At 39.3% G+C, this 27,055-nt stretch overlaps 2 protein-coding genes across 4 annotated transcripts; one reads left to right on the top strand and one right to left on the bottom strand.

Annotated features, from left to right (window-relative positions):
• The first annotated feature begins 1,230 nt into the window (after window positions 1-1,230).
• Window positions 1,231-4,495, top strand: LOC309693042 (uncharacterized protein). 3 transcript variants are annotated; one of them, XM_082512021.1, is made up of 4 exons: window positions 1,231-2,167; window positions 2,972-3,119; window positions 3,204-3,296; window positions 4,105-4,495. In XM_082512021.1, exons 2-4 carry the CDS (start codon window positions 3,102-3,104, stop codon window positions 4,414-4,416), a joined length of 423 nt encoding a protein of 140 aa, XP_082368147.1. In that variant the 5' UTR covers window positions 1,231-2,167; window positions 2,972-3,101; the 3' UTR covers window positions 4,417-4,495. The 3 variants fall into 3 exon arrangements, with proteins under 3 accessions (XP_082368147.1, XP_082368149.1, XP_082368148.1); XM_082512023.1 differs by having other exon boundaries at window positions 1,231-2,712; XM_082512022.1 differs by having other exon boundaries at window positions 1,231-2,820.
• A 1,521-nt stretch (window positions 4,496-6,016) lies between these two features.
• Window positions 6,017-22,279, bottom strand: tmem168a (transmembrane protein 168a). Its single transcript, XM_082510341.1, has 6 exons — window positions 22,195-22,279; window positions 19,930-20,896; window positions 19,573-19,848; window positions 18,074-18,216; window positions 13,817-14,094; window positions 6,017-10,677 (listed from the first exon to the last, which is right to left on the bottom strand). Exons 2-6 carry the CDS (start codon window positions 20,755-20,757, stop codon window positions 10,127-10,129), a joined length of 2,076 nt encoding a protein of 691 aa, XP_082366467.1. The 5' UTR covers window positions 20,758-20,896; window positions 22,195-22,279; the 3' UTR covers window positions 6,017-10,126.
• Window positions 22,280-27,055: the final 4,776 nt, after the last annotated feature.

Genomic DNA, 27,055 nt, shown 5'->3' with positions numbered 1-27,055 from the left:
ATTTGTAAATCCATCATCTTGCGAAGCTGCCGTCCCTTAAACCCCCTTCAGCACATCCTTTCTTAATGCCTGAGCCACACGTAAAGCCAGCTGACTACTTGTTACAGGCAGTAAACAGGCACGTCTCCAGTCAGTGCCTTAGTGCGTTGTTATGTCATGGTTGAAAAGAGACCCCAAGTGTGTGGCTCCATACCCCATTTATTGGCAGTCAGACAGAGTGAAGATCCGAGGAGCAGGCTTAGGTGAGTCATGCATCAGCACTGCATTAGCTGGAGAGACTATTTCAATGCAGGGTGGGAGTCTATAGAGAGTAGGGGAAGCTGGGCTAGCATTAATTCTGCCTGGCTCAATAATGGATTTCATTAAAACAGTCAAACATTTCACAGAAGTCTTGTTCACTTAAGTCTACCGGAATCTACCCATCTACAAAATACATGGATGCTATCCAAGAACATACTGTATGGGTGCAATGTTATTTTCAGTTTTATACTACATGTACTGTAAAATGTATGTATTTGTAGTATGTTCACCTTTCCTGGGTAATCTAAATACCAGAATCAATAACATACTGACCATAACTTACATGTTCGTACTTGTAGATTTAAATCTATTCCACAGCTTTTTTCTTACCTTGAGTATTTTGATGATTATTTAAATTAATTTTCCTGTGTGTGAGAAAACATTACAAGGCACTTTAAAATAAAGACCCTACAACAATCCGCCAAGCATTACTGGGCGACAGTGGGGAGAAAAATAAAAGGAGTCTTTTTTTAATTAATAGATGTATACATTACTCACAGCCAGCACCATTGAAATTTGGCAGCGTAGTACGTCTAAATTTTTTAATCAATTTGCAGTATTACACTGTTTATGTACAGAAAAGTAAATTAACCAGCTGCTGGCTTTTTAAATGTATTTGCATATTTTTCATACAGCTCAAAGGATAAACCAATTAGTAGCCCAATAAAATGTCATGTTGAAACACAAAAAGTTAATACCCACAAAGAATACTGAAGAACACTGAAAAACTTTGCACTTTGTAATTCCTCTAGAATTAAATGGAATTTGTGAATTTCATCTGAAATTTCATTTACCTAATAACAGTTATAAAATACTTCTACATATCAAAATAAATAAAATAATTGTGATGTAAGTCATGTAAAGATGTACCTTTGAACAAAAGAAACACAAAAATTACACTAAGTAATTCTAAATAGTGTGTAAGTTCAGGTATTTTACAAGATAAAAGAACTAATTAAAGTGTAAGTAGTGCTTAACTTCAGATGTTTATGGGGAAAATATTATACTTTTAATTTAAATTCTACTGAATTGCACTTGTCAAAAGGGGAAAATGTTGGTAAGTAGCAGCAGTCATAGAGTGTGAGCAATATTGAATATTGTACCATGTTATGCCAGTGTTTTGTACTATGATGTAATATTACACTTGGCAGCATTGTGTGAACATTGTACTGAATATTTCACAGGACTATTGCATGTAGGGGTTGGTGAGTGAAGCTCACAGGGTCACTGTTTGTTTGTTTACTTTTTCACTGAAACATTCCTCCAGGGTTCAAATTTGTCTCTCCCGATGTCAGCTCCTGCTGAGTTTAGAGGACATCTTGGTTTCGCTAGCCTAGCTCAGCCTCCTCCTGTCCCATCTCAACCCAACTGTACACTCAAAAAACAGATTCAGGTCCTCCTTTCAAAGAACACATGCAAATTATGTTAGTTGTTCACAAATGCAATTAAAAAATACCAAATTAATTTGATTTTCTTTGTGTAAACCTAAAATTATTCAAAACCAGCAGAGGCTGATTCTGAACACAAAATGAATGAGTTTGTTGGGGCACTGGGGGTAGGAGGAGTACATTTTTGCACTTAAGTATTTGTAAAGTCAAAGAAATAAATTCAAGCCCCTCTTTAAGCTTAAACATTATTTTTAATCTCATTCAACGCAAATGTAGCACTCCAGCGTTACTGCAATTATTATTCGTGTGGTGAACCTAAATTATTTTCTCTCAAAGCAGTCTTTGTCACAAGAACACAAAGTTATTGAGTTACACAACGGTCCGCCTTCTTTGAAAATTTTGCGCTCTTTCAGGATCACCTAAATGAATGCAGCTGCTCTTCGCCTCTCTGTACTTTTTGGATAAAACTACACCTTCAGGTAAGGTAACATATTATTTTTTCATATATCCAATTGTGTATTTCTTTATCAGCTAAATCTATGGCAATGCTATTTATCATAGAAGCTTGTAACAGTTGTTTTTTGAACTTTTGGTGGTGCTACCATTCTCTTCTCTGCTTGAATACTATTTTTTTTTGACAATATAGCCAGGTCTTTTCAAAAGTGCCTTGTTTTAGAGGAGAAATTGTGTAGCTGCCAACTTTTAAGTCGGAGCGTGTGCTAGCTTATTAGCAGCTAGCCATTGTGCTCAATGAAAGATGATGTCCTATAGCTAACTTCTTTCTTACTGTTTTCTTTTTATAATCTAAAAATATGGTATTCTGTGTTTATTATTATATGCCATTTTCTAGTAGAAAGTATCGTTTTGAGATGTCTTTAAAAGCACTACATAGTTTACTGAGGGTGCTACCAAAAGCGAACCATGTGGCCGGAAGAGTAACTGCAGGCAGCACAATGCGCACTCCCATGACGTTCAAACCTATTTATTATTATAAAAGATTTCGGCTACGTCCACACTTACACAGGTATTTTTGAAAACGGAGATTTTCCGTTTTCGTTTTAAAAAATAATCCCGTCCACAGGTAAACGCAAAAATGAAGGAAAACGCTGCTAGGAACATGCCAAAGCAACAGGTGGCGATATATTCCTAAACTCAGCTAAAAACAGTTTAGGTCTTGACAAACTTCACTGATGGTTCAAATGTTTAGCAACTTTCAGTGTGTTAATTCAGCAGTCTGTATTTAAACTTCTAGTTTACTATATTTATGTATGTTTTATTTCCAGGTGAATGCAGAGTTCCTGCAGATCACTACAAAACCCCTGCAGGCGAAGTTCTTGGCTCAGCTGGACAATTTAACAGACAAGCTGATGCAAATTTTTCAGGGGAGCAAAGGGCCAAAAGATCAAGGATATCATGGCGATCAGTAGTTTGGTCAGTACTAATGATAAACCCATCAATTAAATGCAATCAATCAATTCCATTTTTTTCACCCTTTTTTTCCCACCCTTGCATTAGTATGATGACATCGACATAAAGAGGGAGCATACTCTTAAAAGCCTGGTGATCTACTTTAATGAAGATCCAGACCTACTGTTCAAGGAGTATCTGGTACGCTTATCACACTTTCTTTTCTAGATTCAATTTGAGTTAGGTTCATCGCACACAAAATCCTCATATATTCAAAAGAGACAATATAATTGTGAAATATGTATTATTCTTAATAGTCATTGTTGAAACTTGCACTGGAGAGCACTTTTTAAGGGGACGGTTTCAGCAAAAATTCAATTGTTCATTCTTTTGGTGCTGCCATGTAGGTATCTACTGCCTCTATAAACACAGTAAATGTGGACAAAACATTCATCCATTTTCTGTCAGTGTTTCAATTCAGTTTATTTATATAGCGGTATATCACAACAACAGTCATCTCAAGGCACTTCAGAAAGTAAACACTCCAATGGAGTTCAGTTTATTATGCCAATTAGTAAAAAGTCTTCATTATAAGGAACACAGCAGATTGCATCAAGACACTAACTAGTGTCACTGCCATTACAGCAATCTCCTGGTTTCAGGAATAATGTGCATAAAACAAGCTGTTTCAAAAGGTTCCCAATTGTGATGGAATAAGGGAAATTGACCCAGCCCACACACACACACACACACACACACACACACACACACTGATAGACACTGGAGGAGCTGCTGCTCTATATCAAGCCCCTCCCAAAGGGAGGTACATAATACCTGAACCCAAACTATTGATAGGAAACAGATTGACGGGTTTTATTTATGTTTGGAGTGTTTATAGAGGCGGTAGAGACCTATGTTTCAGCACAAAACGATACAAAAGCTGAGTTTTGCATAATATGTCCCCTTCCAAGTGACAGAGCCCTTAAACCTGAAACAACCTGTTTTTCAGACCTCCTCCACTGAGGATGAACGGTTGAGGTCCACTGCAGCAACTGTCATGGGTATTTACACCATCAGAAGAGAAGGGATTCAGGAGCCAGAGGATGTTGGAGTTGTCACTGAAGGTACTACAGTTATGAACAACCTCGGTAGTGTCATCATGGCATTCATCGTCCTCTTTGGACTGATTTATGCACTTGATCTGAGCTATCCAAATGACCACAAGTACACGTTTGAGTTCTGTCAGAAGATTTTGATGAATCTGGATGGACAAAGGCTCAGTACAAAGATGCAGCAAATGAAAATGAAGATGTTTGCTTAGGCAAACAAGACCCAGCACAAAAGTTGATTTTGGCCTTTTTATATCTTTTGTTCAAACTGTGACCTTTTTTTCTTTCTTTTTTTTGGCCAAATGGAACTTTTTTTGTGAGCACTTTGATTTTTGTTAAGGTTGATTTGACCATGTGACATGTATGTTTATTTACAAAATATTCTGTTTCTGCTTTTAATTCAAGTGAATAAACCTGAGTTGTAAAAACAAATTCATTTTGTCATTATTTTAATAATTAAATTAGTTTTCTGGTAATGAAAATTATGATTTAGTTGAACTCAAAATAATGATTTCAATGCAATGAAAATCTAGCTCAAGTGAATGACATTGTATTGAGTTGGACCAACCAAAACCTTTCACATCATATTAATGTACTTTTTTTCATTTTAGCAGTATTTACGAAATTGTGTTCTACTGACTCAATTTAATTGAATTGTCATGATGTATGTAGATTAGGTTGGACCAAAATAGATGTATTACGTGGAAAACCTGCCATCAGTCCAATTGAGTTCATCCAATGACTTATTTTTTTGAGTGTAACAACAAAGCTAATTACCAAACCTCCGGTACCAGACATAGTGCTGACATTCTTGTTAGCCTCCGATATACACTTTTACTTGACTCAAGCGTATAGGCATCATCTGGCTCATACTAAGTATATCTGGCTGGTTACAAGAGCCAATATTCAGTGAACTGCTAATTTCAATCCATAAAGGCACACATGGAAAAAGCTCTTTTTATATCTCACATGATACAACCAGAGCTAACTGATGTTCAATTTCTTCTGCATCAGGGATTAGGATCACTTACTGATTCCAGTATGTGTGTCATGCATTTAGAGCCAGCATTAACCTGAGTAGCTGTTTCTCTTTTTTTTCTTATCCCAGTTACGCAGTGTGGGGGGGTTACGTAAAAATGGGGCCAAGATAACAATGGTACAAGGTGTCCCAGATGCCTGCCCACGCAAAATACACTTAATTCCCTTATCCTCCCATAATCTTGACCTTCACTTTCCAAAAAGGCATATGTGTAATAACTGAAGCTACAAGGTCTGCTTCACACCACCTCCCTTCTGCATCAGCTCCTAAATCCTTGCCCAGAGTAACTCAAATCCGTGTACCATGAATAATTTCTTCACACATCTGCCTTGAATTTGAAAGTCTGTACATTTTAGCTGACATTCTTATCTTTACAGTGAATGCAAGGGGGTCCAAACTTTTTTTTCCCTCAGTAAGAGCAATTTAGCCTTTTTAACATTCGAAAATAAGGACGCGTTTCAGTTTCCTCGTTTCATATGCTGACTTTTGAATTCACTACGTTCTCCTTTTGGCAGAGCATCATAACTTTTTAGAAACTGGGTTGCAAGTCGAGCACATTGAAGAATGTGTACTTTAAAAATTATGATGTCAGAATCCGTGTATTGTTTATAAGTAGAATAATACCCAAGAGCGGATATTCAGACAGCTTCTTCCAAATGCGCATAGTGGGGAGTGTCATAAGCTTAAAAGGCCACTAAACGCCTTTGTGATTTGAGATAATAGATTTGACATTTCAATGCACCACCAGTCACAGCAAGCAGGTCCCTTGAAAACAAGGCAAAAATGTTGGAACAGTGAGGCAGCTCAACCTCCCCTTTACTCTCTGTGCCCGCAAAAAAGGAAGAAAAAATAAGATATTCAGTATTTATGCACATATATTATTCTAGTAGGCCTACAGCCTGCTGGATGAGCCGTAGAAGTGATAAAAGAACCTTAGTTCAGCTCATTTAAGCTTAAAAATCATTACAATCACTTTGTTTTTACCTGTCAAACCAAATCTGTGAATATATGAATAGTTAAGCACTATAATGATCAGTTATAAAACAGGAATTAAGGAGAATAAAACTATAATGAAGAAAAAAAAATACATAACATTGCCCCCCATTCAGAACATTCTGAATTAACAATAACTAAGGAACAGCTGTTGTATTTGCCCAGTTCCTCTGCTAAGATTCAACTTGGGCTATAAAAGCACATTTTTCCCCCCCTCAAAATTGCGGGAAATCATCTTGCATATTGCTTTGCCTGCGTTCAAAGGTAACCACTAATGACAGGCAGTAATTACCCACAGACGGGTGACTCAGCTGGAACAGAGAAAGGAAGTAAAGGACTGTTGTGTACACACGTATCTGTGCCGATGTGTGTGCTTAAGTGTGTATGTGTGCATGCTGGGCTCTGACTCAGCAAATCCACATGGGTCTCAGAGGCAGCTGACTGTTTTATTACCTAATCCAGTTTAGGAGATGAATCTGGCCCATAATCTAATATTCTCATAAACGATTCCCTCCTTATACATGAATCTCTGACCTTAACTATAACCGTAGCTTGCAGGCTACAGCAATGAAAAGAGCAGTCACACCAGGGAACATACATAGATATATGCCTCTTGTTTAACATTTAACATTAACATTGGGTTCTTGACAGCCAACCATCAACTGAGACCATTTCTGATGAGGTACTTCTTCTTTTGACTTCCACTTGTCCAGTTTCCTCAATTTTTTAAGGACACATTGCACATCATGTTGGGATATTCCCATTTTTTGCTTTTGGCCTAAGAGGTCTTTGAGAATCACCTTGTTGATGCAAAATTATTTACTCAACTAAAGAAATGGGAACAAATAGATTTTGTAGAAAGCTGTTGGTGCCTAAACATGCCATTTAAAATAGTTTACTAGCTACGTTTGAGTTAGCTGCCTCTTTTTATCCTTGAATGAGTCATAAATCAGTTTTAAGTGGCTTAGTAATAAAAACCCCCCACATAACTATTCATCTGAAAAAAGGCCTTTTAGATTCCTTTATGAAAGATTTTCAGAAAGCCTGGAGAACTATTTGTCAAAATCAATTAAAAAAAAAAATAGAATAACGTCTGGCTCCTTGGAACTAAATATAAAGAAATGAGTGTTGACTCAAGGCTTTTGCACAGTATTGTATAACAGAAACTATATAATATATATAATATACCTAAGGATTTAAAATTGTAAGCCAGCAATTAAATTAAATATATAAATAGCTAAACACAATCGATAATAGTAGCTGGCTAAAACTGGATAAAAAGTTAATAAACCTGAACTGATAAATATAATTAGAAGTTGAAATAGTGGGCTAGAAGGGTTAACAGTTTCAATGTCTGGATAAAAAAAAAATAAGGGTAAAAAATGTAAACTGTGCACTTAAAATATTGGATAAACAGCTGAAAATGCTGACTAAAGAAGCAAATGACTGATAAACAAATAGGCTGTTTATAAGAAGAAGGGTTGTCAGAACAGCTTGCGAACCATAAGCAATTAATGTTAAGTTCAACATAATCACTAATTGAGTCAGTCATAAGCTGAAAGTAGTCAAGATCCAAATTACTTGGAGTTCAGATAACCACGCTGGAACATGAGAGCTGGTGTTGATGAAGAGGTTCTTGAGTCCATGTGACAGTTCTTCAGGGGGACGTCAGAAGAAAAAAAAAAGTTATAAATGAATGCTGATATGAGACATTGCTTTTAATGTCACCTTTCATCTTTCCAAGATCTTCCCCAACCTTCCTCTATGCCTAATACCACCCTTCAGCCATGAGTCAGGCCACAGCCCTGATCTCTGGGACCACCAAAATACCCAGCAGCGCCTTGAACACGTTCAGCTGGGCACTGGGACTAACTGAGGTGAAAGCTCAGAGAAAATCCCTCAGAGATAGTATGTCATGGATTGTTTCATTTCTCTCCAGCTAATAATGTTAATATTTGCCAGGCAATACTAGAATTTCCAGAGTGCAGGGTCTCTATTTACTCTGTCTGTTAAGCCAGTTAAATAAAACTGTCTGATATCAGCATGTCTAACTCTCGCCTTCCTCTTCTCATCTATTATTTCCCCCCTTCTGTTTGAATTTCATCAAACTGATCCTCTCTCTATACATCTCAGCCCTTTCAAACTCCTCAACATCATCAGACAGCATTCTTTTATCAGTTTATTATTCAAGTTTACTGCAACTCCGACATTATCTGACATGAGAGGCGCAATAATGCAACTCAACCTCATCAGAAACAAGGCAGGCAGCATGCCACGCACTTCAGGAATGTGTGAGACAGAAAGGTACAAATCAGCATGTAAAGAATGGTCACAATGGCTTTTGGAGTTCAGTGCAGAAATGCATAGCAATGACAGTTTCTTCATGCTTTGGCGCCTTATGAAGCACTGCTTCACAGCATGGCTAACACAAATGGCTAGAAAACTTGAATGGGTTTGTATAGAGCAAATGACTTCTTCAATTTCCATTGATCTGTGTAAACAAACAGGATGAGGACAGGGCCATTGTGTGGCGATAATATGCTGTCTCACAGCCAATGCATATTCCTTTGTTCAGTGCAGAGATAGCTGCACATTTGAATACTTCAATAATAATCAGGAAAGAATCCCACAACAAGAGTGGCAGCTTGGCATCGTGGTTAGACCTCTCTACATTATAACCAACGGTGTCACCAAGTTCAGCCTCGCAATGGCTTTTTTGCCGTCCATCCTGCCAGGTAAAAGGCTTTAGAAAGAGAGCTCCATCAGTTCACAGAGTTTATGTAAAAGGAAGGCGAGGATCCACATCAGAGCCTGTATATAAAAGATGGACTTTGCTTCTTTATCTAGATGGTGACGACAAAAGGGAAGAGCACATCATGACTCTTCTGTTTTTGGTTTTTTTTTAATGGTATCTCATAAAAATCTATGAGAAAATAGCCCTTCCTTGTTCCATGACCTCAGTAAACACTTTCTTGCTGAGCTCCCATTTCTTGGTCTAAATCACCAGAAACTCAACAGAAGTGTAGGCTTCACATCCAGATGTCAGTAACCACTATGTGTTTATGTCCATCTTTTATAAGCAGTCTACAGCCTATTTAGTGTAGATAACATAAAAAAAATAAGACTCAATATTATAAATGATTCGAAATTTATCTTTAAGGCACTTTATCATACATAAAATGGCCCACCGTAACAAAAGAAAAATGTGAAAACCCTTCCAAACCATATTCAAAGTTTTTGTATGCAATTAATAACAGAGACAATAAAATAAGATAACAATTAAAATAAGCATAAAGTAAGAAAAGTGCCAAGTAAGATGAGAGTTTTCTGTTCTTAGACCTCGTCCTAATTAATTAAACCACAATCATACCTCAGTACTCTTTATTTCAATTTAATTTACTGGAATTGTTAAGTTTAATATTCTTTTGGGCTCAGAAATCCAATATTGACTTTTTGTGATGTACTTGGCACAATATCTTGAATCACTGCAAATAAACATTTTTCAAAAATAAATGTAAGGAATCTGGTGCTGACTGAAGGCCAACCTTTATATCATTTATAGTATTTTAGACTAAAATAAAATATGATTGTATAGATATTATAACTGGTATGCAGCACAAGTTTTTTTTTATTTTTATACAAACATCTTATACCCAGCTGCTACATCCTGATTCAAAATTGAACTGGTTAATTCATGAAAGGCCCAACTCGACAATTCCAAATTTCAAGTCCAAAACTAGAAACTAAATTTGCATCATACTTTGGGATTTGTAAAGCAAGAACTGGCAAAAAGAATATAAATGCTCCCCTGTAACAAGACAAAAAAGTTTCTTGGAGTTGGACTCTTTATGAATTTACTGATTCAGCTATCTGACAACTTCCCCTTTTATCTATGAGTGCACCAGTTTAATGCCTTGCCCAGTGTCCAAAACAGCTGGTGGGAACCAGGCTAGTTTACACCTCCTGAAGCAGCGCAGACATGTGCTACATAACCAAAACAGGTGAAGGCCACAGCACCAGTTGGACAGGTGCACCATGGGGTATGTAGCCTTAGGAAAGTGGGTCTTCCAGTGCTTGGCTACATCACTTCCAGTGGGAAGATGGAGTGTGTAGTCGCTCCAGCGTTTGGACACACTGTAAACAGCTCTCACGGTCCGCCCTTTTTCAGACCACTGGGTGTCGCTGGCTGGGTTGCAGTTGAACTCCACCCACTCAGAAGTGAATTCCCCGAGCAAGGGGATATCTCCAGCCTCGGGGTCCACCATGGTGGCTGACAGCTCAGCCCCCTGCACAGCTACATAAATGCCCTCCACCCTGCGCACTTCCTTGACCCAAGGGAGGGAGTATTCGGTGTCCAGGACCACAATGAGACGGGAACAGTGGCCGGCGTTCTTCTCCTTCCACAGCTCCAGCAACTGGGCCAGATGGAAACTCTCACCTCCTACAGTTACAGGAGATTAGATAGTAAGAAGGAGAAAGAATCAGAATCAGAATCAGAATACTTTATTGATCCCTGGGGGAAATTATTTTTTGTTACAGTGCTCCATTTTAAACCAACATTAAGACAAGACAGACAATACGCTAACTAAGAATAGTACAATATATACATATATACATACATACATACATACATAAGTCACTTATAAATAAATATTTGGAAAAGAAACATGTGTAGCTGTAGCAGCAAACAGTGTGTTAAGTGGATGCGTTGTACAGGGAGATGGCCACAGGCAGGAATGATTTCCTGTGTCGTTCAGTGGTGCTTTTCGGTAATCTCAGTCTCTCACTGAACGAGCTCCTGTGGCTGACCAACATGTCATGGAGTGGGTGGGAGGTGTTATCCAACATTGTCTTTATCTTGGACAGCATCCGCCTCTCCGACACCACCTTGAGGGAGTCCAGCTCCATCCCCACAACATTGCTGGCCTTACGGATCAGTTTATTAAGTCTGTTGGCATCTGCGACCCTCAGCCTGCTCCCCCAGCATGCAACAGCATAGAGGATCGCACTGGCCACAACAGACTCATAGAAAATCCTCAGCATTTTCTGGCAGATGTTGAAGGACCTCAGTCGCCTCAAAAAATAGAGACGACTCTGGCCCTTCCTGTAAAGTGCTGTGGTGTTTTTAGCCCAGTCCAGTTTATTGTCAATGTGTACTCCAAGGTATTTATAGTCCTCCACAATGTCAACAGAAAGAACAGCGCGTACTGGGAATCTATCCTATGACTAGTTTGATTTACCAAACTCTCTGAGAGAGAAACAGTGAAGGTCAGCGAGCTGCTATTCACTTAGTTCCATGTTCAAGGACAATTCATTGGGACATATGGCCATAGATGGACATGGCAGCTTGGCAGGGATCGAATCTGTCAACTATTACTCAAGGGACTGTCTTTAAAATCCCCTGTCATCCCGGCAACAGACACAACGACAAAAACAACCTTAATAGACTGTATATTTATATTTAGTATATTTTGGCAGAGAACAAACATTGAAGGTCTGTTGCCAAATTATTTCTGTTATTCCTAACATCAGTGCTAGGAAAGTAAATAAATAAATAAATAAATGAGGCTGAGAAAAATAAAATGAAATCCATTTATGGATACAAAGCAGCTTTGCCACATACTGCTTTATATTTAGAAGGGAAAATGGGCTTTTATTCACATATCTAAAACATCAAGCATGAGCCAATTTGGAGAATCTGCTGCACAGCTAAATTTGTATATATGCATCCAGTGTCATCAACAGAGAACTTCCAGACTATTTTGAGGAATCCCAGTGTGGACAACACTGCATCAGTGGGTCGTAATAACCAGAGGGATCCTTTATTTGATTTGAATTTCAGTCGAAGCAACCCCACTTTTTCAAAAATGTCTCCAGTTATCCCCTGAGCATGCCACTGAAAACTACCCTTCAGGATTGTGACTAAGGGGAAGTGATTATGCTTTCGGTGGGGATTTTTTTTCTTTTTTTACTATTTGCAGCAGCACGCAGAGATAATACGTCAAGTAATCTCTGAAGAGCTGGAGCTGACACTGTGTTGACCTGCTGTGATTCTCATTTCTGCTGAGGGAACGCTCATGTCACAGTAGACTCTCTGTAACTTTCACAGAATCGTCTCTACTGGAGCCAAACTTCTGTGCCGAGTCCTTCATAGCAATTTCAACTCTTTACGCTTGCTTGTCTGATTCCTTGCAAATCAGTCTGATTGACTGAGAGAATGGGAAAATGAAAGGAATGGAAATTAGACTGTAATGCAAATGAGACTGCAGTCAGAATACAATATCTACCTAATGCTATCTGAAACAACAGCTCTGTAGTCACTTCTACTTCTGTGTTGATTTTTTTCCCTGTATTTTAACTGATTTACATCTTCGTCAATTATGTGTGCTTAGATGTTAAAACTGCCCGACAGCTTTGAAGAGAGAAAGCTGATATGCAACTTATGATGCACCTAAAATTTGATTTGTGAGGACTGAATGTGTCAAATTTAATCTTCTTTCAGTTTCCAAAAAAGGAAATAAGCAGCAGAGATGTCTGAGAAGGCCAAAACAAGCGATTCTTTTGTTCTACAAAAAGCTTCAAGTTAATGTACAAACCATTTGATCTCATCTAATTTAATGAATTAATAGAGTCTGAACATGTAATGTTTAATAATAAATCAGAATATCTACAAAGAAAGGATCGTTCTCTCTTGAAATGTTGACCTAGGAATTCTCCTATATAACATGGTAGATCCCAATGTTTTTCTTAATTCACATTAGTCTCTTCTGGATCACACTTATGCCATGCTTGCTTGGTAACTAATCAGTAAATCTTCTGTAACAACTCCCAAAGGCTCATCTTCTCATGCTCCTATATCTTGTGGGGTTCCCCATGGGTCTGTTTTGGGTCCCCTTTATATATCATTAGCACAGTAGTCCTTGAGGAAAAACACTGAGCTAGTTTTCACTGCTACCTGCCACTTGAGGTCTTGTCTGACTGAAGCTAGGAACTGGATGTCCAAAAACTTTCTAAATGATTTACTGAACGACTATAAAACTGAAATAATTATAACTTCCCCCACCTCCCCCACCTAGCACTAGCAACACCATTGGACTTTCATTTAGTCTGAGACATCAGAAAAAGATGTCTTCAGAGAAGCTTGCAACCTAGGGGTAAACGCAGACTCCATGTTCTTTTGATAGATATCAAGCTGCCTAACTCTCTCCAGTTTCTTTATCAGTTTTTAAATGTTCATTTATCAGTAATTATGAATTCCGATACCAATATATCTGAAAATAGCCAAATATATCAGTGCTCCGATGCATTGGGACTCTGGATATATTGGTTAGGCTCTATTAATTATGTATTCTCTTTGCTGAATGGTGTTTAAATATCCCCTGGATTTATATACTGAAATATCTGTAGTTGTAGCTGGTGAAGTTGAAGCTGTATACTTACGTGGATGCATTCTTTTTATTTGCCTCACTAGTACATTTAGGAATTAAATGAATGTGACTGGACTATGAAGTATGACCACTTTCCAAGACTTAAAAACATTGAAAAATAAAGCAATAACAACATGGATCTGTGGCCTTCACCTGACAGAGCCCAGGAGCCGGAGCCTTTGTGCGTGTGCCCACTGTAGAATATCAAATAGGTGTCATGTCGTGGTCCGTCTGCCGTACGAAGCTCCAGAAAGTTGCGCAACTTTGTAAGTACAGCCTCCAGGGTGACACCGCTAGTAGAGTAGTCACAGCCGAATGTCTGAATCATGTGGTGGGAGAAGAGGCGCTGGATGTTGTTCAGCATGCCTGTGGAGCGCAGATTCAATAGCTCCACCTGCTCAGGTGGTAAGAGAGTGGGCTGGCCACCAGCGCTGGGTGAAAGAGAAAGATGAAAGGCTGTGAGAAAAGACTTGTTGATGTTTATCTTTTTTATCTACTCAGAGGGAGGCTCAAGTTAGGTGGCTTGTCAGCAGAAGGGGAGGGTGGTGGGGGGTGGTGTGTACTTTTTATTTATCTACTTTCTGAGTGAGAAGTTGATAGATTGACATACCAGGGTGGAGTAGCTGTCTCCCTTGTTGGGGAGAGAGGAGACAGAGAAGAGAGGATAAGAGGAGATGGGGGAATAGGAGATGCAAAAAGTACCAGCGAGGGATCGCTACTGGAGGAAATGACATTAGCCTCAAGGATGAGAAGGAAATAAAGAATGAAAGCAAATAAAAAAGTAGCAAAAAATGAGATGGTACAAAGGAGAACAGAGTAGGATGACAAAAACAGGTTAAATATATACTCATACTCAATTTATAAAAGCACCATTCTTACTCTTAAGGGCGATTTTCCAAACACAATTTCATAACACGTTATTAACTAGGGATTAAATCAATATCAAATAAGTCATATCACTCCCTCTGCCATGTGATTACTAATTCGCTCCTGCCAAGCATGTTTTCACTGAATCATGAAAGAGCTCTGAACAGGTTCCCCCACGAATATGACTTACCAGAGTAATTATAAATAAAGTGACCAAAGTTGCTTCCCTAAATGAAGGAGTTTGTTCACACGTAGGGGGAGATTGAAGGGGCAAATTGGCACAGATGCAGTGCCGTTCTGTTGTTGTGAAGTGAGAGCGAAACTAACAATTTACTGGAGTATCTACTTTCCTACCCTCACTTACAACCATAAGGTCTGGGTAGTGAAACAAAGAGATTGTGGATGTAAGAGGTGGAAATGAGCTTCCTCCATACCTCAAGGGGGCCACAGGGAAGAAGCAGGATACATGGATCATTTCTTGGCTTGCTTGGGAATACGTCTGTGTTGTCTCAGAAGACGTATAGGATGTGGCTGCAGGTGGGGTCTCTGCCCCAGATAATTGGCAGAAAATGGGTGGATAGATGGACCAGAATACCATACTGGTAGACGGATATCTTGCAGTGTAATTTCATAGGATCTCTCTATTGTATATCAATATTGTGGGCAGCTTATTGCACTACTTTTGTTACTAGCACTGTTAAATGCAGTACAACATACATTATTTTTACTTCCATTGGAGAAAATAATTTTTTCATAACAAATTTATTTGGAAAATCATTGTGTCTTTTTGGAGGATTCCATGTGTATACCTACGGACGAGGTAATTTTATAAAAGTGAGAGTGGATACAGGTTACAGAAAGTAAGCTGTGAAACACAGAGAAAGAATCCATATACCTATGAAACAGCTTTCTACAGTGTCTGCGGGCTCGAAGTTATTCAAAAAGTCATAAGTCATTCTTGCAAACACCTGCATACATCAGCCATCATATTATGCCGCGTGCCCACGCTTTCCCCTTTAACCTGCCAAGGGGAAGTTTATCGAATAAACGCCTGAAGAGTGATGCTTTTGTTTTTACAGCTATGAGACAAATAAATGGATGTTATCGGTTGACAGCGAGGCAGTACTCCTGTCCTCAAAGGAAGTTCGATGAACAATTACCTTAATGATGATAACAATTGAGGCTAGCTATAAAAACACACTACACCTGATCAGAAAATGCAGAAAATGCAACCTGAGCATGACTTTGTGAGCTCATCATTTCCCCCAAACCCATCTAATCTTTTTAGATCTCATGACGCCCAGGAGAGTAAGGGCCTGTGGTTTGAGATTCCAACCACATCTTCCCCTGTGACACTCTCTCTTTCATCCTTAAAAAAAATCCAATCCTTTCCTCCGTAGCCCTTTCACAGCTTCACCTCTCCCTCCCCTTTCTTTGCTATCTCTGTCCATTTTTTTCCCTTTTAACCACCACCTTCTATCAAAGTTAACAACATCACCCCTCCTCTTTTGTTTATCTTCCTGTTGTTTCACCATTGCTGTTGTTGCATGTGTGCCTCGGCTTTTCACCCATATCTCGGTAATCTCCCAGAGGGAATCTTGTCATTGTGAAAACATGATCTGCAGCCATCAAACAGTCGATTATACTCTGCTGCATTCTCATCATGCTCCAAGTCCTCCCTATGGATCCTGCACATGCGGCCTTGCATACAGAGCATCTAAGACTCCAATACGACATGGGCCAGCATTCAAAATCTCCTAGACCGTTAGACTCTACTAAGATTGATATCCCATTTAACCGAAAAAGCTAACTTTTAACTAAAAGGTTCAATAATTCAATAATTACATAAGAAAAAAAAAAACCCAAACAGGATGGCTGAAGAGCTCTTGAATGTGGAAATATTTATAACTGATGGCTAGCTTTTGGTGTTTAAGATGATGAGGCATGGCGGCATCTTCAAAAATAAAGTGATTAAGAAAAAAATGCATGGTCAACAGAGTGGGCTGTGGTGGAAACATCAGATGCGGCTAACAGCAAACGGGTGCATCTGAATAACTTGGTATGCTGAGGAGGGATCGGTGGAATGATCCCTCAAGGGCCCAAGCATTAGCGCTATGTTTATGCAGTTATTGGCCTATTTATCCCATTGGTTTTTTGTTAAGTGAGGAGAACGTTCGGAAGAATGATCATGTTTACCACTCCTGGTGAGAGTGGTAAAGGCTTTGACATCGGCTGAGTGCGTCTGAATGTGGGAATGCTCCATCGCTGTATTTTGCTCGGGTTTACTGTACATGCAGTACGTGGAGATTAGTCGAGTATGCTGAGCATAGCTTTGCTTACCTGGCAGTTAAGGAGAAGCTGTATGTTCTCAGTGTGTGATGTCATTTGAAACCCAAAGTTCACACAAGTCTTTATGCTGTCATGTAGAAAACAGCTTGTAAAACACCATTTAGCAGTAATAACTTGAACTAATGTTTTTCTGTACGATTTTACCACTCTCTCATATCGTTGTGGAGGACGTTTAGTGCTGTGCTTGGTATCACTGTCCTGTTGCGTGATCCAATATATGCCAAGCTTTAATTGTTGGACACATTTGCTCACATTTGTCTCCAGCATGCTCTGATAATACACAGGACTTCAAAGTGACTGTACAGCAATTATTATTTGATCAGCAACAATCATATTTTTTTATAGGAAAAACAAGCAGATCAGTCCAAGTTTCTAGTTGACGATTCTCATTTGTAACAGTTTGATTGTATTTTTTAAACTTTCAGCTGAAATTGAAAAAATAAATAAATAAATGAATATATATATATTCATATATATATATATATAAAAAAAACACCCAGCACGCCCCTGCGGGCGGTTTATCCTTCAAGCTCGGGTCCTCTACCAGAGGCCTGGGAGCTTGAGGGTCCTGCGCAGTATCTTAGCTGTTCCCAGGACTGCGCTCTTCTGGACAGAGATCTCCGATGTTGTTCCCGGGATCTGCTGAAGCCACTCGCCTATCTTGGGAGTCACCGCACCTAGTGCTCCGATTACCACGGGGACCACCGTTACCTTCACCCTCCACATCCTCTCGAGCTCTTCTCTGAGCCCTTGGTATTTCTCCAGCTTCTCGTGTTCCTTCTTCCTGATATTGCTGTCATTCGTCATTGCTGGACAGCAATGACAGCAATGACATATATATATATATATATATATATATATATATATATATATATATATATATATATATATATATATATATATATATATATATATATATGAATATATATATATATATATATATAGGTGTTATTGCCAGCTTTTTGTTCCCATATGTAAAACCAATGTGAATGTCCTGAAACACTGATTTTCACGTGTTGATGGGAATAAAAGGGACATTTACAGATTCCTTTCTGGGCTTTAAAAACGTGATTTGGGCATTCTGTTTACATTTTGTTGTTTTTCTCAAGTAACAAATAAATTTTTTAGCCCCCAAACCAAACCATCCACAACAGAGGATATTCCCAATCAAAACAGTTTAACTGAAGGGTGTACCTGCAGTAAGTGGTAGGTACAACCAGGGCGTAGCCAGCACAAGTTCCTCCCAGGCAGCCGCCCAGCTCGTGGAACAAACCATGCGCCAGAGACTCGAGAGGCAGCACCACCAGCAAAGCACTGAGAAAGAGACCGTTGGAGGGCTGCAAAAAGCCAAAGAATCAGAGTCACTTTCATTCAACATTTACAGCTTGTACCGGCGGTAATCAGACTCACTTAATTGGTGTTGACACTCGGCAAGACAGTTACACAACATGGTACTGACACTGTGCTATTATCGCAGGACAAAACATGAAAGGCCCTAACTAAATGGATACACAGTGTTGTGAAAGACACTAGAATAAACATACTTCACAAATGTCAATCCAAAGCAGAATAATTACTGCAGCATTTGAGCTTGTATTTTAGGGTAGCCTCTTCCAGAGCCTAAAATAGCAGCATTAAAACCACAGAAATCACAATACAGTACGAAAGCCGTCTTTGCTATCATCATTCTCGGCTGATGATCAATTTGCCCAAAGCTGTGGAAGTGGTGGGTTTCTTATGAGAGCTTGGCACTAAGTTATGCATTCAAAAGCTGCCTTCTGAATAGGGAAATCACTCTTATACAGTTTCACAAAAGCAATATTTTGCTTTTCATTCATTCCACACTTTGAAATGCATTACCACACTGACTTTGATAAAAGGAAATTATAATACATGCAATGTACACACACACACACACACACACACACACACACACACACACACACACACACACACACACACACAAGTAGGCAAAATCTTTTTTTGGGTGGATCTCACATGTAAGCTCTTCAGAAAGTACTGAATCCAACGTAATGCTCACCAACTATAGCTGTAAACATAAATATTCGATTGGCTTTCTTAATATTCGTTGTTTCACAAAGGCTTGCTGATTCTACAACAGACTGCATTAATCTTCCAGTTATGTTTTCTGTGTGCAATACAAAATTTCACAGCCGTAAAACATCAAAACACACAAAAGCTAAACACTAGCTTTCTTCCACCTTCTCAGGCAAATTTGAAACTGACATCAACAATGTGCACATCCCAAATTAGAACTTGGGCCCATGAGAATCTTACAAGGTAAATGTCTAATAGGGCTAAATAAGTTATTGCTGCTCTTTATGCAAGCAGATAAGGATATTAAAGTACTAATTAAATTGGTTTCGCATGAGAGCAGAAGTCCCTGAGTTTGGGGAGCAACTATTAACTACACACTGCCACTAGAATGCTTCCACACAGTATCCAACATGGGTATTATATGTTTATAGAGGCCTTTTCACGACTACCAAAGTGCAAATGATTAAAAAGAGTGCCTAAGACTAACATAACCTTGGACCTCAGCAATATAACAAGAGTAGGATAATGCTTTCTATGCTATGGCAGTTTTCATAGAAAATCAAACAGAACAATCCAACCCTGCTTTGCAGATTTAAACATTTTTGTCTTATCTACTTTTCATTCATGGGTCTTACCTGCCAGGACACAGCCCCGAGTATCACTGTTGACAACAAACTAAAGAACACCAGTCGCTCTGAGATGAGGCAGAAATGTCGGATGCCTCGGGAGGCCATGACCTGGTCCAGACTCCGGCTACTCAACCGCTGGGCGCGCCAAGCCTTCTGACAGTCACTCAGCTTAGTGTGAAAGCCCCATATTGTGATCAGCAAAATGATGTGGCAGATGGACCAGAAAAGACCAAACAGACAGAAACCTGGGATGACCAGATACCACAGGTCCAAGTAACCAAGCTATGAAAGACAAAACAAAAGTTTAAATAAAAAAATAATGAAAATAAACCCTCAATATTTGTAATATAGCTATAAGTGTACCTTTAAAGCAGCAAGGACAAAGAAGACTATCTCAGTCAGACTCAGAGGAAACAAGGACAGCTTCCTCCACACCTTCCCCATGGAGAGCACAGGCATCCAGCGCTCCGTGGGGCCTAACCCACTGAAGTACACATCCAACACAGGCTCACAGAGCAGCCTGCCCAGGTAGCAGCCTAAGGCATAAGGGTTGGCATTAATGCCTAAGGCCTGGAAAAACACAAGAGAAGTAACCAAGGCAAAACTGATCAAATTGGCCAAAGCTAGGAGGGATTTCATCCTCAAGTCCACAATGAGAGCACCGAGGGCCACTACCAAGCCTATTATGGCCACTGACTTGTGAAGAAGCATGGTAGTGCTTGCAATACCAAATCCTAGAAGCTCCAGTAACTCTACTGATGTTAGCAAGGTGGATTTGTAGCAGATGGAGCAGCATATTCGCTCAGTTAGGGCCCATACTGCTTTCATAACTACACTGGCTAGGAGGAGATAGTTTGCGACCAGTTCTTTGACATTTGAATCCAAGGCGGGGCTGTTGAGGAAACACAAAAGTCCAAGGAGAAAGCCGAACCACAAATGGAATAAGCTCTGGCTGGCGTTTTCCATAGCAAAGTAGTAATGGAGGATACTGGCAATTCCCAGGACAAAGAGGCCCAGAATGAAGATAACCAGAATCATGGGTTCCCATGTCACCTCCCAGCGTACGTACATGCCAACACAGACTGCCACAAGGAGATTGAAGCTGGACAGGTAACCCAGACAATGCACTGATTTAAACACGTCCACCTCCTTTGGTGCACTGACTGTCAGCTCCTCTTCCTCCCGAGCCATGGCTGACGTGGATGTTCTTATTTAAAAGCAGTTTAACTATCAAATAATTAATTTCCTCCAGCCACCTTCTTTATACTTCCACAGAGGTTTGCCACATGGAGGATGGTGCCTCTTGATGACTTTCAGCAAAAATCAACCCCTGCGTGGAAATAAAAAAAGAAACAGTGTGAGTGCATTATACGGTACATTCGTCACATAGTCCAAACTTATGTACAAAAGGCAGGCACTTTAGTGTTTCCCCATGCAGAGACTATCTGGGCGGCGCGCCCTGGCATATTAGTTGCGCAAGAAATATTTTAGCGACTAATTTTTGCAAATTTTTAATTACTTTTTTTTTTTTTTTACATCAGTGACTTTAACGCCATTCACAATTCCCAGTTGACAATCACTGCTAACCAGCTAACCCAGGCCCCTACATTCCCCAACGGCTTGCTTGTCCCACACTCTGGTGAAATCAGTCCTTCCTCTGCTTTTCCCCTGTGATCCGGAGAGCCGCTCTAACCAGAACCTGCAGCAATGTGGAAGACTTGTAAGGGATGCAAAGTAGGACTAGAACTAATGTCACCAGCTACAGTACATGACAGCGGTCCCTTCACCTGCCCCAAACAGAGTCTGTGGGAAACACTGCACTTTAAATGTATACAAATCTTAATCATTAATCAGGACTATCAGGGAGACAGGCATTCAGCAAGAATTATCAAACCATTACTGATCTGTGGTCTGATCCATAGCTGTCCAGAATTAAATCTAGAAGACCTATGCAACTTAACTTCAACTTCAATGGTCACAATGACTGCAGAAACATTCTGTATACAATCATTGATAAAATCCCATTAATACTGTTTACTCGTATTATATTTCGATCACTACCTTCGATCTTTGCTGTTGTGAAATTCTCTCACAGATTCTGGATTCTTTGACTTCCATGTGTCTCTCTTATAAATCCTTTGGAGTCATACATAAACGTCTTCAGTAACATCAAGGAACAACAGCGTTAATATCAAATAAACGGAGTCTATATTGGTTTTGTACAGAAGAATGAGGAAATACTCTTTAGTCACAGCTAATTTGAGTGTAGTTCTCCTTCCATCGGGATCACAATTTTCTATGCTAACACTCTTTAAAATGACAACATTTTGACAGCGGTTGATTACACAGTCGAGGTAAACTAATCAATTCGTATCCGTTTTCTACCCAAACAAACCCTTTAACTAACTAACTGACTAACAAACCAACTATAGCCTTGCTGTCAGTGAGTGACGATGTGGCACTATAGCAGACGGGAAGTTTTAACTTAGCCCTGCCTGCTCCCTCTTTGTAAACAGTAAACTAGTTTGCTAGTGCACGATTTAGTGCAGTGGCTAAAACTGCCAACACAACCACGAGCCTTCAAATATAAAACTGTATGTAATGTCTTTATCGTCAAATATTGCTTACATGTTGATTGTTTGGGTGAAATCATCCGTACTTCCGGGTTCTGTACTACGGCACCTCGCAAGTGTCGAAATGAACGTACCTTCGCTTTTCCCACAGAATTAATTGTGGCGAGGCATTTTTTAAGGTCGCTCTGAGCTTATGCATTAAATGAGTAAACAGACAAAACTAAACGGAACTAAAATTAAACAAATAAAATCTTCGTTAGCCTACTTTTCAAATATGTACGAAAGAACAAGGTCACATAAGGTCACTGATAGTTGTGGCAGCGTCCTTAAGTTGAAAACAAATACAAACACATGTTCTAAGTGTTGTGTAACATGTGCATGTCAATACTAATTACACATACGCATATACTATATGCCCATTTAGCGGGGCTTTATTGTACTGTACAGTAGCTGGCACCATGTTCGTTATATCATGTTTGTTATATTTTTTCTCGGTCTGTTTTCTGATGCAAATATTATACAGGTACATTTGCGACAAGATGGCAGTGATGATGCATGGTTGATGTATGTGAGAGAAAGTGCTGCTTTGATCAGATGTTTACAGAAGGCACAACTGGGAACACACAGTGATTTAGCCCACTTGACTTATGCACACAACCCTAGTATGATATAATGTATATGGCTGATAACAACCTTTAAATAGTGATTTAATGTTCGTTATTTTCTTTAATTTGAAATTTCTTTGACCTGAAAACTAGTGAACTCAAAATTATCATCATCCTAAAATGAAGAATCTGTAATCATTGTTAAATTGACAATCCTATGTCAGCTCTGAGGTTTTACATATCAGCACATGATCAAATCAACCTGATCCTTAGCAAATTCTAAAATTAGGTAAATATAGTCTCAGATGATCTACAAAACATGACATAAAACATGTAATTATTTACTTAACATATACTAAGTCAAATCCAGAAGCAGTGTGTGGAAAAATTAAAAACACTCCATGATCCTTGCTTGTAGAACAACCTTTAGCAGCAATAACTTCCAGTAATCGTTTTCTGTATTCCTTCATCACATTCACATATCACTGTGAAGGAATTTAGGCCAGCTCTCCTTTACAGTGCAGCTCTCCCTTGCTTCACGTTATTGAGGTTCGAATTCACCGATATATGGAGAAGTTCACGGACATCACAGATGTAACTTTGATTACCTAAGTCATGCAGTCATGTTCTTTACAGTTAACTAAAACTAAACTAAAAACAAAAACTAGATATGAAACAAAAAAAAATTGTTTGCTAAAATAAAAATAGAAAATTGAATGTCAAAAAATTAAGTAGAACTAACTGACCACTAAACTAAAAGAAAATTTAAAAAAAATGGAGAGGAAATATTAGTTTTAGTATTAGCTACTTTGGCAAAATTTGGTTTTTCAGCTTACCTGATGAGGCTTTGATGAACATGTTTATTGGGACTTTGAATATCTACAAGACTGTGGCAAGATTTTCCTAAATCTTGCCTCAGATCTTGCCCATCCCTACTATAATAATTAAACTAAAACTAAACATTTTCACGCAAACTGAAATGAGCAAATCCACTCCGGAAACCAATGAAAACTAAACTGAATTAAAAACAACTATAGTAACCCAGTTTTAAAGAGAGGTTTTTCTCCCGGCAATCTTTACAAATGATCTATGCTTGGTTGGTTTGTTTCTAATTGTACTTTTATAAACTTTGACATGTAACATGCTAAATGAGGTCTGCAGAATCTCAGATGTCACTCTTGGATTTTTTTCGTACTTTTTCCGAGCATTGCGCAGTTTGACCTTTGGGATGTCCACTCCATGGAAGATTGACAGCTGTCTCTAATGTTTTCCACTTATGTATAAATTCTCTTACTGTGGATGGAGTTCAAATTACATTATTCACAGCAGAGTGTCTTTGTTCTAGTTATGAACCTCCTGGACAACATTACAAAGGGTTGACAGAGGCTTTTCTGTTTACTTGCATTGCTGTGAAAGGGAACAAAAGAAGCTGACTGATGCCAGTGCTTTTTACAACAATGTGGTGCCCTGGCTTTTGATAACCTGGAAATGTAGTATCTCTCTGGCACAAAGGTTGTAACAACCTGCTAGTCTGGTGAAAGCACATCAAAGATTGGAACTTGCACTATTAGTTGTAAAAACTAAAGTTATGTACACGTTCTCTGAGTTTTTCTTCATTCCTCGCAAAGATAAGCCAGCTACCCAAAGAAGTCTTCTGTTGATGACGACCAAGAGGTCATTAGTGCCCCTGCTAATTCAACCAGAAGCCATTTATTTCCGTGTGAAGAACAAGATAGGTAATAAAATGAAGGAATCGCCATATTTATTTAATTCAGAGCCTTGCATTCATTCATATTTAAATAATCTGATGATCAAATCATTTCCCCAAACTGTCATGGGTGTGCCGGCCGGGTATAATGATCCCCTTCTAAAAGGAAAGGCGGATCTGAAAAGCACTTGCTCATGAATAGTGCACCTATGTTATCACCTCTCTGGGGTTAAAGCGCTGCAAAATATTAAAAGAAAAACAAAAAACAGATACACATGCAGACAGTCGGGGCGGTAGAGAAGGTTATATTTAAAATGGGGAAGGTTAAATGTAGGTGGAGACGTGGAACTGAGAGAAAGGCAGAGGAGAGAGGGTAGAAAGGGATATAGGACACTAAAGGAGACAGGTTCTTCTGAATTATGCAAAGGCTACCTTCATTCTTATGTCAGACACACTTCCACCTGCACCAGCCACAGTCATGCAGCGACCCACACATAGACACCAAAGCCAGCCTGAGCCATATAAATATTAATTTACAATGGTAATGACAAGTCAGGATCCAGAAGCTCTTTGCTCCTCCTGCCATATGCCAAGCAACTTGAAAAAAATAAAATAAAGAACATTACCACTTGTTCTGAGATGGGATGTGAATTCTCAACTCTGGCATGAAGATTTCAACCTTGGCACACTGCTTTCTGCTGAACACTGGCATTGAAAAAGAAACAGCATGCTGCAGAATCATCATCCAAGTACAAAGACTGCTGGATAAAAACAGTAGCTGTGATGTGAAAAGCATTAAAAGACTTGAGAAGGAAATAAAATAAAAAACTATTTCTACCTTTCCCATCACGCTCTGTAAGCACTGCTGTGCAAATGCCCGAGATGTGAGCATTTAATTACAGATTGCCTCTTTGTGTCCTTTATCTTGACAGTTCAGAATAAATGTTAGAGGAAGTGAGGTAGAACTGATTTTTACATAAATAAGTTAAAATAGGCACTGGCATCACTTCAGTGGGCAGTTATGTGATCGAAGGGTCCTGCTTCATATGCGGTAACGGTGCAAGACGCACGCACGGCCCCCTCCGGCTGCCAGGAGAAGTCTTTTCAATCAGAGTTTCATCTTCACAGAAATCAATGTGATGGAGCGTTGCACCCAAAGTGGATGTTAGGAGAGGCAGACTGCATCAGAAGCCTAAATCAAAAGCCGTTGGTGCTTAGTACATCTATCAAGGCTGAAATGAATTTCGGAAAAAAAAAGGCCAGTGAGTTCAGTGAGGGGGGGAAAGGAATGGTTAGAGAGGTTGATGAGGGAGAGACGGGGAGAATAGAGAAATATGCATCAGCAGGTAAGGTCAGAGGCTTGTTCAGGTTCGTTTCTTCCGGAGATGGAAAAGTCATTTTAAGCTGACCAAAAAAATAAAGACATACTATATAATGAAGTATTATGAAGAGAAAGTAACAAAAAGGGGACCATGCTGGTAAAATCTTAGGTTATTACAGTAATTGTCCTTTCCCTTTAGCAATAATGTGGCTTTTTTTTTTTTTTTTTAACTGAGGTAAGACAGAAGGTGCCCACAGGACTAGACGAACAAAGGATGTAAAAAATAAATCCCCTTCAGCTGATTAATGCTGGAAGGAAGTGAAATTCTCCATTCGCAGTCGCTTCCTGCTCAAAAAGGCAAACCATCTTCACGGGACAAGGACAATACCTTATCTGTCAAGACTTGTCATTTGGCTGGGATCAATTCAAACAGCTATTACGCTGCTTTATCCCCTGTCAGCATTGCAGACACGAGGCCAGCGCTGAAGATGAGGCACACAGAGAAGACGTCCTTCATTCCACAGTTATAGTTGCAGTAGATGAGGAAACTGTTCAGGCGGAACACACTTTCAAATGTGAAAATGTTTCTATAATAAGAGATTTCACAAGAGAATGTTTGTTATGAAAGAAAAAGAGAATAAAGAAGAAGCAGCAGCTCTCTATTGACGTTTCTCTGTGTGATATTAGCCTTTATCTGGAAATACAGAGACTGCTTCTTCATGAACATAAACTGTGACTATAACTACCAGTTGAGGGCAATCATACATTACCAATCTAATTTAGCCCTTTGCCTGAGATCACCAAGTGAAGCGGCAATGACTTTTTAATAACCCGACCTGTTCGGTCCCACTGAGCTGTGACGATGAAAAGTCTGATTCATTAATTGTGCCAAGAGGGGGGGGGGGAATTACGATTCAAATAATGAATCTGTTTGGGCCGTTGTGAGAAACGCTGTACGCTCTCTTAAAGCCGACTGTGCACCTTCACAGAATGGATTTCCATTCTGCGATCGGCTGCTCTGATGGTAATGGCGATGTTCATTAAACACACATGGTTTCACAAATGAGGGATTTGACTTCTATCTCTGTTGCCGAGCTTTAATGTGCCTGTCTTGTAATTGGCCTGGATTAGTCAGCGCTTTTCCAGGTGCAAACACAGTCCAGTTGTGCTCACCATCCCCCGCGACAGATGCATCAGAGACAACAAAATTTGGTCACTTTGTTTCCCTCCACTCTGTTACAGCGTGAAGTGGGTTTGTGGAGGGAAATGTGTCAGGGAATGG

Source organism: Aulonocara stuartgranti (assembly GCF_965226115.1).
Source record: "Aulonocara stuartgranti genome assembly, chromosome: 17".
Classification (NCBI taxonomy): Eukaryota; Metazoa; Chordata; class Actinopteri; order Cichliformes; family Cichlidae; genus Aulonocara; species Aulonocara stuartgranti.
The sequence above is the reverse complement of the archived record's forward strand: the minus strand, read 5'-3'. Positions and strand labels throughout refer to the sequence as shown.

Excerpts from the sequence above, each read along its gene's own strand:
- LOC309693042 (XM_082512021.1), top strand. Across the intron at positions 3,297-4,104 it reads TACTGTTCAAGGAGTATCTG|ACCTCCTCCACTGAGGATGA; the intron begins GTACGCTTATCA and ends CCTGTTTTTCAG.
- tmem168a (XM_082510341.1), bottom strand. The coding sequence starts at position 20,757 with ATGGCTCGGGAGGAAGAGGAGCTGACAGTCAGTGCACCAAAGGAGGTG. Across the intron at positions 14,095-18,073 it reads GTACCTACCACTTACTGCAG|CGCTGGTGGCCAGCCCACTC; the intron begins GTACACCCTTCA and ends TCTTTCACCCAG. Across the intron at positions 10,678-13,816 it reads CGGCTCCTGGGCTCTGTCAG|GAGGTGAGAGTTTCCATCTG; the intron begins GTGAAGGCCACA and ends CTGTAACTGTAG.